Below are 15,635 nucleotides of genomic sequence, written 5' to 3' on the forward strand. Positions count from 1 at the left end.
ATTTTTTGTCACAATCATGCCATGAATGTATTCTTTACGGTGACCATCATTTGATTAGATTTTCATTAATATTTTACATAACATGCACATTTTATCAACACTTAGACAGCTTCTGAAAGGTACAACTTTGAGGAGCCATAAAAAACAAACCAAGTGACCTAAATCTTTATACTTTATAGATTTGTGACCACAACGGCATGGGCAATGCACCACCAACAGGAAATTTGAATCAGAGGAAGGGGCCGTTTTGGAAACCGGCCCTTTCATGCATTATTTCATGATGTAACACAACACGAATTGATATCATTTGCTAAATTTATTACCGATACTAATGAGATAATTAGTTTACAATACTAATGTCCATCCTGTTCCACCATGTATTATTGCCACCCATTTGTATATATGTATTCTCTACACTGTATTGTTTATGAGAATAAAACAATTGTCATTGTCATCGAGAAACTCGGGTTTGTGAGGAATAGTTACAACGAGGGGTCTGTGGCCATCAATGTTATTGTGACCTGAACCTAAATAGCATGCTTCCCTGTACCTGACGCTGTACATGTTATTGATAAATTGGCTACGGCCCAATGTCAATGAGCTCATGAGTATACCACTCGTAGCTGATACCACACAATACTATTTGTCGGTTACTTGATTAGCTTAGCCTATTTCTTAATAAAGATTTCTCTATACTGGTATATATGTCATCTCTGGCTTTTACATAAAGCAATGTATTATTGATCAGAATTATGAATATTACTGATATGCCAATTTGCTATCTACTTGTCTGATATATTGTGTTAACACTGACAATCCTATATAATCTTATGCATGTATTATTCCAGTACGTAGTATTCATCAACAAAATGGTATTTGGGGAATACCCATTGATTCAAGAAGTATGGTTAGTGATATCTTGACCCCTTACTATAATGCTAGATAAAGAAAACGGTGGAAAATTGCACTTGAACGTTTTGAATTTTTTAGTTCTAGATGTAGTAGCGGATTCAGAGGAAACAATGTCAATACATTCCATATCATCGTGGTGATGAAATAAAACGTGGTTATTACTATAATATCATCAGTGGCGTAGCATACAAGTATGCATGTATGCTTTAACCAAATTTTTAGAGAAGATTTTTGCTATCATATACTTTTATTAATTTCTCTCTGTTTTATCATTTAAACAAAAAATCTTCTTGAAAAATCTTTGCTATGTCTATACACATTGACAATCTCGAAGGTTACTACTAAGTGAAGTACACAATATAAATGTTATTCATATACAAAGTCGGGTTTTACTTGTAAATAATCGGATTAAAAGAAGTTCATAGAACACGGGATATTGCTACTATGACCTTATTGATTTGTTTCCACCTATGGTACCCCGGGGGACTCCCCCCTCCATACCCTCGTCCTTTTCCGGCGCTGCGCGCTTCGGACGCTCGACCCTCGATAAGCATACACCCCGACAACGATTTGCTGCACCACTTGGTTTAGTAAAGAATAGGTAGGTCTTAGCTGTTGCGAGGGTGTTAAACCGGATACAAAACAAACGAATAAACTATTCTTCCCTTCATCAGTTTATACTGTCGCTAGCTATAGCCTTGATGTGATTCTACTGTCGCCTAGCCTTGGTGTGATTCTACTGTCGCTTGCCTTAGTGTGATTCTACTGTCGCTAGAGTTGGTGTGATTCTACTGTCACTAGCCTTTGTGTGATTCTACTGTCGCTCGCCTTGGTGTGATTCTACTGTCGCTAGCCTTGGTGTGATTCTACTGTCGCTAGCCTTGTTGTGATTCTAATGTCGCTAGCCTTGGTGTGACCCTACTGTCGCTAGCCTTGGTGTGACTCTACTATCGCTAGCCTTGGTGTGACTCTACTGTCGCTAGCCTTGGTGTGATTCTACTTGAAACACACAACCATGGTTGCATGTGCATTGTAAAAGTAGACTAACTTAGAGGCCTCTGCAAAATTGGGGGTTTCTTTCCGTGTCTCCTTCGAAGGGGTCATGTAAGGGGCCATGGAAGGGGACATGTAAGGGGAATGTAAGGGGACATGGAAGGGGACATGTAAGGGGACATGGAAGGGGGACATGGAAGGGGACATGGAAGGGAACATGTAAGGAGACATGGAAGGGGACATGTAAGGGGTCATGGAAGGGGACATGTAAGGGGCCATGGAAGGGGGACATGGAAGGGGACATGGAAGGGAACATGTAAGGAGACATGGAAGGGGACATGTAAGGGGACATGGAAGGGGACATGGAAGGGGACATGTAAGGGGTCATGTAAGGGGACATGGAAGGAGACATGTAAGGGGACATGGAAGGGGACATGTAAGGGGTCATGGAAGGGGCCATGTAAGGGGACATGGAAGGGGACATGAAAGGGGACATGTAAGGGGACATGGAAGGGGACATGTAAGAGGTCATGTAAGGGGACATGGAAGGAGACATGTAAGGGGTCATGGAAGGGGACATGTAAGGGGACATGGAAGGGGACATGGAAGAGACAAAAATTGATCTGCTGCCCCAATTGCAGCCCCCGAATATTTTCCCTGTATTTTATATCCACTTATTTCTGTTTGTTCTCTTTCCGGCGGTGTCTCCCCTGACATCCTTCCTCGTATGTCTGTAACATTAACTAGCTGAGATTCTCTAGTGTAGAATGTATCAGTTGTGATGTTCAGTCTCCACAGTTTCTGTTTCATTCAAACCTGGCCCCCCTGAATATTTTCCCTGTATTTAATATCTACTTTATTATCCCACGCTTTCACCGAAACGGGGGATACTAATTTGGGTTTGTCTGTCTGTCTGTCCGTTACGCTTCGTTTCCGTGCAATAACTACAACAAATGTTAACCGATTCAAGTTCGATGACCACTTTCAGCGGACCCCATTTGCCAGAGTTATGGCCCCTTGAATAATGAAAAACGTCATTATCTGCCGCGCTTCGTTTCCGTGCAATAACTACAACAAATACTTACCGATTTTCTTCAAACCTGGCAACAGGGTTAAATACCGTAAGGGCTCGGCCAAGTTTGATGACCATTTTCAGCGGACCCCATTTGGCGGAGTTATGGCCCCTTGAATAACGAAAAACGACATTATCTGCCGCGCTTCGTTTCCGTGCAATAACTACAACAAATGTTAACCAATTTTCTTCAACCTTGGTCACAGGGTTGAATGTCTTCAGGGCTCGACCAAGTTTGATGACCAGTTTCAGCGGACCCCATTTGGCGGAGTTATGGCCCCTTGAATAACGAAAAACGACATTATCTGCCGCGCTTTGTTTCCGTGCAATAACTATAATGTATAACAAATGTTAACCGATTTTCTTCAAACTTGGTACCGGGGTTAAATACCTTAAGTGCTCGGCCAAGTTTGATGACCACTTTCAGCGGACCCCATTAGACAGATCTATGGCACATTGAATAAAGAGAAAAACGTCATTATCTTCCGTTTCTGTTCATTAACCCTCGCAAATAGTATCTGATTGACTTCAAACTTAGTAACAGGGTTCAATGCATTAAGGGTTCGGCCAAGTTTGATGAGCACCTTAATCGGACTCCATTTGACAGTCATTATCTGCAGTTTTCGCTTAATAACTCTAGCAAATATTAGATAAGGCTTTTTGTCTTTGAGTTTCAAGCTATACATTATGTCTCAACAGCACGATACTCACATGTTAAACCTAACCTCAATAATGTTTACATACAATATGTCCTAAAAGCGGGGGATACAAATTCCACGAATTTGCTTGTTTCTCTTTGTTCTCTCTCCTGTGGTGTCCCGCTGACATCCTTCCTCGTATGAGTGTCACACTAGCTGAGATTCTCTAGTGAAGAGTATATCATTAGATGTTATGGTCAGTCTCCACAGTTTCTGTTTTATCCCCCCCCCCCCCCCCCCCTTTTTTTTTTTTTCCCCCCCCCCCCCCCCGAATATTTTCCCTGTATTTCATATCCACTTTATTTCTGTTTGTTCTCTTTCCGGCTGTGTCCCCTGACATCCTTCCTCGTATGTCTAATGACGTAGAGAATATCATTAGTTGTGATGGTCAGTCTCCACAGTTTCTGTTTTATCCCCCCCCCCCCCCATTATTTTCCCTGTACTTCATATCCACTTTATTTCTGTTTGTTCTCTTTCCGGCTGTGTCCCCTGACATCGTTCCTCGTATGTGAGCAACAGATATGAATATTAATGAGTAACATCTCTCTAGAGGCAGCTCAAACGGAACAACGGATACTAGCCATCATCAGGTAATACAAAGTCGTTTCGCGCCATAAATAATACCTAGAATTCGATAAAACCGTTCAGTCATTAAAACCGATCAATTCATATGAAATATTCACGTTATATAATTATATATAAGCGTGAATATTTCCTATTAATTAGCCGATTTCATTGACAGACATTTTCAGTCTCCATTTATTGTACTGTTGACTAATTAACAGTTTTCGACAAAACATGAAACAGGGCATAACAACGGAATATTACTAATATTTTTGAGTGACATGCATTATTTTTCATTATTTATCTGCAGTTACACACAACAGCAGTAGTCGGTGATGACTTATTGATTGTGTAGAAATAGCATTTAAATTAAACTCGTAATAGATCCGCATCAGTCATGTAGAACAACGTTGTTACTAGTTTGGTATTATAGTTTTGTGCGTAAATTAAAACAATATTGGTTTTGTAAGCAAATCGAATGCAGATATGATATGATATTTCAATCAATTAATCATAAATTAATATTGCTATTGAGATGAACTTTAATTATTTTCTGTCTTTGAAATAATGCCAATTTCTAAAATTCGATATAGCTTCTAAGCCTTATTGATACAATGAAGTATACTTTTTTTAAATGAAATAATTTTGATATAGTATTTTACCAAATCCATATTGCATTGTTTTAGTCTATACTTTTAATCCCACATACTCGATGTTACACAAGAAGTAGATATTTCGAACGTACTAATATAGGAGACGTATGTATTTTTTTTCATTCTTTTTCTCTTTGTCCCTTGAGGGGTAAAATAATAAAAATGAAATAATAAACTTTTTGGATTTTGTAGTATTTTATTTCTCGCCATAATAAAGATGTTCATGACATTACAGAATCAAACTAGATTTCTGTTACAATTATTTTGATTAAAATTCTAGGAGGTTAAATTTTGTGATTTTTTTTTGTAAGTGCTGGTGTATCAATATACCAAATATCTAGAAAATAATGGATATTCTGAAAATCCTTTGTGCGATGCGAAGGTCGATGTCCCTCTGTTTCAAAAGTAGTTTAGACAGTTTCGATATCCAGCTTTTGGGCCGCTAGCACCACCGATGGGTCCTATAGAAGGACAAAACAGCTGTATTGTACCGTGTAATTCATGTTTGGCATATTCCGAGATACAAAGTGGTGAACTCAACATGTGGATTTCTCAAACCCAGAGGTTTGGCCACAGTTATCTCTTCTGAGCAGTTCCACGGTGTATGCTATATTCACTTTACAAATTATTTAATTTAAAAATAACCAGCACTCCTCTAAATTTATAAATTCGCCAATTACAAATTGTCTAAACTACAGGCTTTTTGGCCCCTAGCATCACCGATCAGTCTTAGAAGGACGAAACAGCTTTATGGTGCTGTGTAATTCATTTTTGGCATGTTATATCTATTTGGAGACTTAAAGGTGTAATAGCTTATGGTTGTGTTACTTTTAAACGTTTAATCTTGTATAATTATGCACATTAATGTGCCCGATTGTACTTTGATCTGACTTTGACCTACATGATAGAAGTTGTCGTTATAGCAAAATATACTTACCCTTGTGGAACACTTGGTCTTATTCTCCGTGTATCTATAGTTTCCATGTAAATCTTTACTTTGTTCATATATTGTCATATTCTTTATCGATTTTGAGTTCGCATAACGATTTTATTGTCGGTATCCGGTATTCTGTTGGCTTTTTAAATAACTCCCATCCACTACTAAAACTTCATAAAATATACTGTAATCATCAGGTCGGTAAAACAATCGATAACTGACAAAGTATTTAATTTAAATTTTAGATCCATACTGCCGCAACTCATTAATAGCGACACGTGCGGGAGTGAAAAACACATGCACTCAGAATATCCGTCAGCCTTGGAGGACAAGTTCAAACTCCTAACCACACGATTAGGCTCGCTTAAGGGACAGCTGGTTATAACGCACCTAACCACACGATTAGGCGCGCTTAAGGGACAGCTGGTTATAACGGACCTAACCGCACGATTAGGCGCGCTTGAGGGACAGGGTGTAACGAATTTACCCACACGATTAGGCGCGCTTGAGGGACAGGTTGATCTGTCAGACTTGGAGGACAAGATCAAGAATCAAACCACACGATTAGGTGCGCTTGTGGGACAGGTTGTAACGAATTTAACCACACGATTAGGCGCGCTTGAGGGGCAGGTTGTAACGAATTTAACCACACGATTAGGCGCGCTTGGGGGACAGGTTGATCTGTCAGCCTTGTAGGACAAGATCAAGAATCAAGCCACACGATTAGGCGCGCTTGAGGGACAGGCTGATCTGTCAGCCTTGTAGGACAAGATCAAGAATCAAACAACACGATTAGGCGCGCTTGAGGGACAGCTGGTTATCACGGACCCAACCACACGATTAGGCGCGCTTGAGGGACAGCTGGATATAACGGACCTAACCACACGGTTAGCCGCGCTTGAGGGACAGCTGGTTATAACGGCCCTAACCACACGATTAGGCGCGCTTGAGGGACAGCGGGGTAGAACGGACCTAACCACACGATTAGGCGCACTTGAGGGACAGCTGGTTATACCGGACCTAACCACACGATTAGGGGCGCTTGAGGGACAGGTTGATCTGTCAGACTTGGAGGACAAGATCAAGAATCAAACCACGCGATTAGGCGCGCTTGAGGGACAGGTTATAACGGATTTAACCACACGGTTAGGCGCGCTTGAGGGGCAGGTTGTAACGAATTTAACCACACGATTAGGCGCGCTTGGGGGACAGGTTGATCTGTCAGCCTTGTAGGACAAGATCAAGAATCAAACCACACGATTAGGCGCGCTTGAGGGACAGGTTGTAACGAATTTAACCACACGATTAGGCGCGCTTGAGGGACAGGTTGATCTGTCAGCCTTGGAGGACAAGATCAAGAATCAAACCACACGATTAGGCGCGCTTGAGGGACAGGTTATAACGGATTTAGCCACACGGTTAGGCGCGCTTGAGGGACAGGTTGATCTGTCAGCCTTGAAGGACAAGATCAAGAATCAAACCACACGATTAGGCGTGCTTGAGGGACAGGTTATAACGGATCTAACCACGCGATTAGGCGCGCTTGAGAGACAGGTTATAACGGATCTAACCACACGATTAGGCGCGCTTGAGGGACAGGTTGATCTGTCAGCCTTGAAGGACAAGATCAAGAATCAAAGCACACGATTAGGCGCGCTTGAGGGACAGGTTATAACGGACCTAACCACGCGATTAGGCGCGCTTGAGAGACAGGTTATACCGGATCTAACCACACGATTAGGCGCGCTTGAGGGACAGGTTATAACGGATCCAACCACACGATTAGGCGCGTTGGAGGAACAGGTTACAACGGATCTAACCACACGATTAGGCTCGCTTGAGGAACAGAATGATAAACAACAAATGGATAAATGCAAACTTTTGTTCGGTATGTAAAATTTACTATGTAGAATCATTTGTTTGATAATCTTTTGTATGTCCTCCTCTCAATTCATACATGTAAAAACAGTAGAAAATGTCGACAGTATGAATAATTCTATACAGAACTACTAAAGACAGCCATTATACTCTTATCATTACATATGTACATATAGATGTTCACAGCATCATGTTCAGACTTGTCACAGTAACATAGCGTATCTTACAGCTCACAGTGATACATCATACTTGTTTACTTAGTAAGATATACCACCAAGTTTAAAATAGCGAAATTTATGAAATAGGGTTATATAAAAACAAACTCTCCCTCAAACAGCTATTGATTGAATCACTATCAAAGTATATTTGTATAACAAAATCTATACATTATAGCTTCATTTTCAAAATCGTTAAAGTACAATAATGTGATGACAGTACATCAAATCTAAAATGTAATTCTACACAATATCTTTACTATGTATTCAAGATACATGTATATCATATCGGAATCCCGTCCCTCTGTCAAAAACGTGAAATATTTTTTTTTAATCAACAACAATTCCTGGCGTAACGATTCAGTGAAACTAGACCGGGGCCAATATTCATGAAACTGTCCCCGTGCTCAAACTGAGGTTTAGTGCTAACATCACATTTTCCCATGTTGTTTAAGAACTTTGGAGAGACTGGATGCAGAAAACTATTTCAACATTTTAATTTGACTTTTTTGGCAGTGTCACATGCTGTGAGTTATAATAAGTTGAGTCTGAGCAAGGAACCATGAGTAAGCATGAGAACGGATTTATGAATACGGGCTAGGGTCTCGAACCACGGACCACAGATTAATAAACTGTAGCTCTAACCGACTGAGCTACCTTGTCAACAGAAGTGTTCTGGTCCAGCTGTGCTACAGCCTTCCAAAACGAAATAAAAGGGACATTACAAAAGATACGAAAAAACAGAATGCAAAGGGACCCTTAAATAGACATTTGCCATTCATAGTTATATTACACTTGTAAAATAGCACCAGTCCCGATATCAAACTATGTTTCTTAAACTTCAAATCAGTTCCTCACGTAAAAATACTAATCCTCTTCAATCATCCAACAGAATATGAATCAAGACCGGCCAGCCTAAAATGGACAGATGTCCTGGTCACCTGCCCGACCACGTTGGTTTTCTCCAAGTATTCCGGTTTCCTTCCACATAAAAATACCTCGCGCACTAACATCTGAGCCAACAAGAGTGATTTATATAAGTTTAAATCACTTGTTTCATAACTGTTGTCATATCAATTTCATATTTATTGTTTGTATTGATAAACTGCAGGTTTGTACAATCTCACTATCTCTTTTGTCTATAATCCAAGTTTTACATTACTACGTGCAGACAAATCACTGCCCATTAAAAAATAATTCCTTGTGAACCTTTCCACCTCTTCATTACTTTAAGCATACACCATTGATACGTATGTATGCGACAGCTGACCATTGCCTCCATTCTCGAATTACAAGGATTCTGATCTCGATTCACGTATCTTCTCTGCACCCCGGGAACATACTGGGACATAGTTGAAGGAACACGGCTAGCTATTTGATTGATCTCAGGTACACAAACCTGACCAATCGCTAGACTGACAAACGTTCTTACAAGATTACAAAGGAGCTACATCAAACTTCAAAGTCTGTCGATTTTACCGTTACGCTTCCGCGCGATTCCTCGATCCTCATCAAAGACATAAAGCGAGTTTACGATGTCGTGACATGTTTGTATCTAGAGTGGAATTCGAAGCTTAATTGCCTCACAATGGCGATTCCGTCATGACATACTTCAGGGGTGCAGAGAACATGAGAAAGCATGACTCATGGGATTTCGAGAAAGTGTTTAGCCTTTTCCATTCCCTGTCAACAAAATCGACCTTTTATAAAGTACCTACTTGTTTTCTGTCATATTGATGTTAATGATGTTATAATTAAATGTATAATGCATTTTGAACTAACCAGAGAGTGGTCTTGTTTCCGGCTCTACTCGTTTTCAATTGACAGGGCAATGTTGTCTTTTTTTTATTATCAAAAGTGAAGGGCGTAAACCACCTTAATACATGCGTGTATTTCTCTCTAATTTGATGTTAAAATTATTTTGTCAGCAACATGATATTATATTGGAACATGCACAACTGTTTGGATATAATCGAGTTATCATTAGATATTTAAGTTTCTGATATTATACAGGTATATAACGTACAGTTTTCGAAATTTTCACTGAAAAAATACTCTTTGATCAAATACAATATTTAAATTATAATTTAAGGTAAAACGAAAATATATTAACGTGATTTTTTTGTAAAATAAATTGAATATCACTTATCTTAATTCAACTCTCTCATATAAAAGTGTCTGTGTGCTAAAATCCACGCGCAAAAGTCCTATATATCCAGAAAAAGTTAGTTCAGATTTTTTGAGTGTATTTAATTGATTTATGAAATCAAAAGACCGGTATAGTTTCTGTCATTAAAATCGTTTACCAAAGTTTCTTTGCCAAATTAATCGAGACTAAGTATAGGTTGAAGTTTGATTAAAATTACCTTTCCTATTTCCTAACCAACTATCATCGAAAGACAAAACGATACAAAGTGTGACCGATCACGTGACTGGTACGTCATTTCATCGGATACCTAGGATAATGTAGCAACATCATACACTATACGGGCAAGTAATTCGTTAACATGACAAAACCAGGGAGTCAGTGAGCCCAGACTAATTACGAACTCGGTGTAACTATCTTATATTGCTATAACTTACATTAATGTCGGATTATAAATGTTCTGAAGGAAAAGAAAAATTGGAACATTGAAAACTGTCTGTGTTTAGCTGTAAAATTGAAATGACATTGAAACGACAGTCTTTATACTGTGCTATTGCTGTACCTACAGTGTATATCAACAAAAAATGCGAGTCGATAAAACATCAATGCATAGACTTTTCCTGTTTTCAGAAAAAGTGGATCCCAGCGCGACTGTACATGTCTTTGAGGATCGATGCTATCTGTTCTTGACAGAACAGTTCTTGGCCTGGTCCAACGCTCAGGTAGTATACTTACTGTTCACAAGTTTATATTTACATTTCTACCGAGTTCCTAAATCAGAATTCACCATAAGAAATTGCGTTTATTGGGCTATGGACGTAATTGGATCAGCGTCCTTTAGAAGTTTTTCCATCCGCCTCGACAAACATGAGACAACCGTTAGAAGCAAACATTTTGGTGACGTGAGGCTATTCCAGGAATTTCGTTTGTAATAACGACACAGACTTTTCTATATCGAAAATATAAAGAATATGTTTGTTTATGGTCAATAATAACTAAAACTAAAGAATGTAAATAAAAGGAATGAACGGCATTTTTTCAATGTTCATGTCGGTTTGAACGCAAACCGGTTACATACATATTATCATGAAGCCCCAATATGATCTAAAGAAAGTGTTGTTAAAGCGAACTTTTATATTATAAATAAAAACAGATGAAAAAACATCGTCCGTTTTCAGAAAGTACAAACTAATGCTCTCAGACTTGGCCTATAGTTACAATTACATGTAATACCCTGTACAGCCTTCAATACTGCTTTGTTATTTTACTTTGTTAGTTTTGACAATTTCGTTTCCAAAAAGTGCTAGTTACTTAAATTTTAACTTCTCTAAATGTATACTGTTCAGTTCCTTTTAAAAATTATTTCCAAATTCTCAAATTTCGAAGTTACCCTGCGTCATAATTGTATACCGCCGATGCTGAGTATTTCCTATATGTTATCAAGCTGACGATCCCCNTTTATGCTTACGTCATTTTTCATGTAAGCATTCTGTTTGAACATATTTATTCAAGAATCCTGCACTTTTTATGTCAGTTTGTTCAGGCCTGTGTAGATTTGACGAGATTTAAAACATCTCAGAATTCTTGCTTTTATATGTTATGTTCGATTAAGGCACCATCACAGGTTGGTGTCAGTTTTCACTAAATCAAGATAGCCGCCAAAATTCGAATACATTTAAATTATGAACAGACATTAAACTTAACTCAGTTATTTAGGCAAACACTGATTTTGTTAACCATGATCATTTCTATTTTATTTGTTATACATTTTAATGGAATCATCAGGAGAGATGTCAGTTGGTGGGAGCGAACCTTGTATCCGTGATGAGCCAGGATATGCAAGACTTCGTCAACAGTGCTAAAGGTTAGGCTTGCATGACTCATTTCACCTCGTAGGGGTAGGGACACAATTAACCCTACAGGACAACACGGCCTGGCGGGGCCACATGTCGTCACTTTGTCTGTCAAATCTCGTCAAAGTTTCCTGTTTCTTTTGGACGGCAAGGATATTGTCAAACCGATACATGACAATATCCTTGCCGTCCCAAAAGAAACAGGAAACTTTTTTTTTATCTCCTCAAAAGGCGTGGTTCATTTCTTTATCTCCCCGGAAGGGCACGTGGAATTCATAGACCGCTGTTTATATATTTCTAACTTGTGAATAACATTCTAGCTTTCGGGATTAATATGGTTAGTTTCAGTATAAATCGTAAGTTCTGATTTCATCGACTAATTTTTTAATGAAATTGAATCTTATTCTAGCGTTTTTTTTACAGTATACCATGTAGTTGATATTTATTTCGTTTCTGGTGTTCCCAGAAAACAGATGACAACGATAAGAAATATTTTTTTTTTTCCAGTTGTATTGGAGCACACTGATAGTATACGTGATTCCGAAACAGACTGCCGAATAAATTGAAACATAACTTAACATTTCAGAAACCGAACGACACAAATTAACAAGTTACTTGCTACCATTAGCTCAAAACTTAGTGGCAGTGTTACCACGTGATCCTGCAGATTTTGCAAAGGGCCCGAGGGAAACGTTTAATTTTTGTGCAATTATTCCAATTGTTCATTATTCTGGAGAAAACGATACTTACATAATGATAGCTCTAATGAGCTAACTTTCTTTGTTCAAAACATTCCTGTTTAGTGTGTTATTTTCTGGTATAATACAAACACAAACGTTAACCTGTTAATATCAAAATCGGAAATATATTTTGTATCATATACTATTGTTTATAGTTGGACGACAGTTAAAAATCATATGAATATAGTATGAACGTCTTTATCACATCACATGACTATGATCATATTTAAGTAACGCATTAGTGAACTTGGTCATGTTCAGTATAATTTTAATAGTTTCAGGATATGGATGGTGGATAGGCGGCAAAAGGAGAACGACGGATAACAAGCTCGCTTGGATCGGGAATGGCCTTCTGCTCGATGACACCTATACCAATTGGTACCCAGGAGAGCCTGATAGTAGCGGCGATTGTGTCTATAATACTGTCAACGGATGGTTTGACTTTCGCTGTTCAGCTTACGGTGTATACATATGCGAACTTTGATTTATGACTGTGGATATATAGTGCCTAACACTTGTACATATACATTGAAACCTGTCTATACAAACTACCTGTCTATATAAACTACCTTTCTATACAAACTACCTGTCTATAAAGATCATTTGTCTCTATGATATACACTGTACTCAAAAATCCATGTAGACCGGTTTTCCGATGAACATTTATTCTAGAGATATCCTTTAAAGAATTCCCCTACCCTTGTACAATTGTTTGATAAAAATAGATTTTAAAATCTTTTAACATTAACACTTTTGTATTGACAAACATGATTGCTTTTCTTAGCCAGGATGTACAATTTTAAACCTGCAATAAAACATCTCAAAAAACTTTTGATTTTTCACTTTTGTTTTGTTTTTGTTGCCTTATCGTCGAAGCCTTTAATAAAACAAATATGGCTTTTTGTGATGGAAAATATTATGTGATATGAAGGTTAAACAAGAGACCCAAAGGGCCTGTATCGCTCACCTGGAAATGTTAGCAAAACTGAAGTTTAAATAGTCAAATATTGCTGATAAAATCCTTTAATCCCTACAGTAGAAGAAGGATTTAATGTTTTTACCTCTATTTCCCCTGTTTAGGTCCGCCCAGCTGCCCCCAGGGAGACACCATAACCGTTTATACAAAATTGAGTCCCCTTGGCCGAACAATGTTCCAAACTAAATTAGGATAAAACCCTTTAATCCCTTAGGTAGAAGAAGGATTTTAAAGGTTTTACCTCTATTTTCCCTATTCGGCCCCGCCCCTCTGCTCCCATGGGGTCCATAATCAGCATTAATACAAAATTGAGTCCACGTGGCCCAAGGATGCTGCAGAATAAATTAGGATAAAATCCTTCTTAAAGGTTATACCTCTTTTCCTCCTATTGTGCTCCGCCCCTCTGTCCCTCTGCCCCTAGGGGGACACAATAACCATTTGTACAAAATTGAGTCCCCTTGGCCCAAGGATGCTCCAGACTAAATTAGGATAAAATCCTTTAATCCTTACGGTAGAAGAAGGATTTTAAAGATATTGCCTCAATTTCCCCTTTTAAGGTCCGCCCAGCTGTCCCAAGGGGGGCCACACCAACCGTTTATACAAAATTGAGTCCCCTTGGTCCAAGGATGCTCCAGACTAAATTAGGATAAAATCCTTTAATCCTACGGTAGAAGAAGGATTTTAAAGGTTTTGCCTCAATTTCCTCTTTTTAGGTCCGCCCAGCTGCCCCCATGGCGTCCATAGTTAGCATTTATACAAAATTGAGTCCCCTTGGCCCAAGGATGCTGCAGACTTAATTCGGATAAAATCCTTTAATCCTTAAGGTAGAAGAAGGATTTTAAATGTTTTTACCTCTATTTCCCTTATTTAAGTCCGCCCAGCTGCCCCTAGGGGGACACAATAACCGTTTATACAATATTGAGTCCTCTTGGCCGAACGATGTTCCAAACTAAATTAGGATAAAATCCTTTAATTCCTACGGTAGAAGAAGGATTTTAAAGGTTTTTGCCTCTATTTCCCCTGTTTAGCTCCGCCCAGCTGCCTCAAGGGGGCCACACCCACCCTTTATACAAAATTGAGCCCCCTTGGCATAAGGATGCTCCAGACTAAATTAGGATAAAATCATTTAATCCCTACAGTAGTAGAAGGTTTTTTAATGTTTTGCCTCAATTTCCTCTTTTTAGGTCCGCCCATGGCATCCATCATTTACATTTATACAAAATTGAGTCCCCTTGGCCAAAGATGGCTTCAGACTAAATTCGGATAAAATCCTTTAATTCTTACGGTAGAAGAAGGATTTTAAATGTTTTTACCTCTATTTTCCCTATTAAGGTCCGCCCAGCTGCCCCTAGGGGTACACAATAACCGTTTATACAAAATTGAGTCTCCTTGGCCGAACGATGTTCCAAACTAAATTAGGATAAAATCCTTTAATCCCTATGGTAGAAGATGGATTTTAAAGGTTTTAACTCTATTTCCCCTATTTAGGTCCGCCCCTCTGACCCCATGGGGTCCATAATTAGCATTTATACAAAATTGAGTCCCCTTGGCCGAAGGATGTTACAGACTAAATTAGGATAAAACCCTTTAATCCCTTAGGTAGAAGAAGGATTTTAAAGATTTTGCCTCAATTTCCCCTTTTTAGGTCCGCCCAGCTGCCCCTAGGGGGACACAATAACCGTTTATACAAAATTGAGTCCCCTTGGCCGAACGATGTTACAAACTAAATTAGGATAAAATCCTTTAATCCGTACGGTAGAAGATGGATTTTAAAGGTTTTAACTCTATTTCCCCTATTTAGGTCCGCCCCTCTGCCCCATGGGGTTCATAATTAGCATTTATACAAAATTGGGTCCCCTTGGCCCAAGGATGCTGCAGACTAAATTAGGATAAAATCCTTTAAACCCTTACGGTAGAAGAAGGATTTTAAATGTTTTTACCTCTATTTTCCACTATTCGGCCCGCCCCTCTGCCCCCAGTCGGACCACACCCACCGTT

General features: G+C 38.9%; 2 protein-coding genes across 2 annotated transcripts in view; one reads left to right on the plus strand and one right to left on the minus strand.

Moving 5' to 3' along the window:
• Window positions 1-15,635, minus strand: part of LOC110458906 (orexin receptor type 2-like) — a 157,644-nt gene that overhangs the window by 92,372 nt on the left and 49,637 nt on the right. The gene's annotated exons all lie outside the window — the stretch shown is intronic.
• On the plus strand, window positions 7,063-13,479 carry LOC110458907 (C-type lectin domain family 4 member M-like; the record flags this gene model as incomplete). The annotated part of the gene is made up of 4 exons (XM_021510878.1): window positions 7,063-7,717; window positions 10,699-10,790; window positions 11,854-11,932; window positions 12,937-13,479. Coding segments are annotated over 4 exons (1,035 nt in total), but the record flags the coding sequence as incomplete, so codon positions are not given.

This window comes from Mizuhopecten yessoensis, unplaced genomic scaffold (assembly GCF_002113885.1).
Source record: "Mizuhopecten yessoensis strain PY_sf001 unplaced genomic scaffold, ASM211388v2 scaffold9847, whole genome shotgun sequence".
Classification (NCBI taxonomy): Eukaryota; Metazoa; Mollusca; class Bivalvia; order Pectinida; family Pectinidae; genus Mizuhopecten; species Mizuhopecten yessoensis.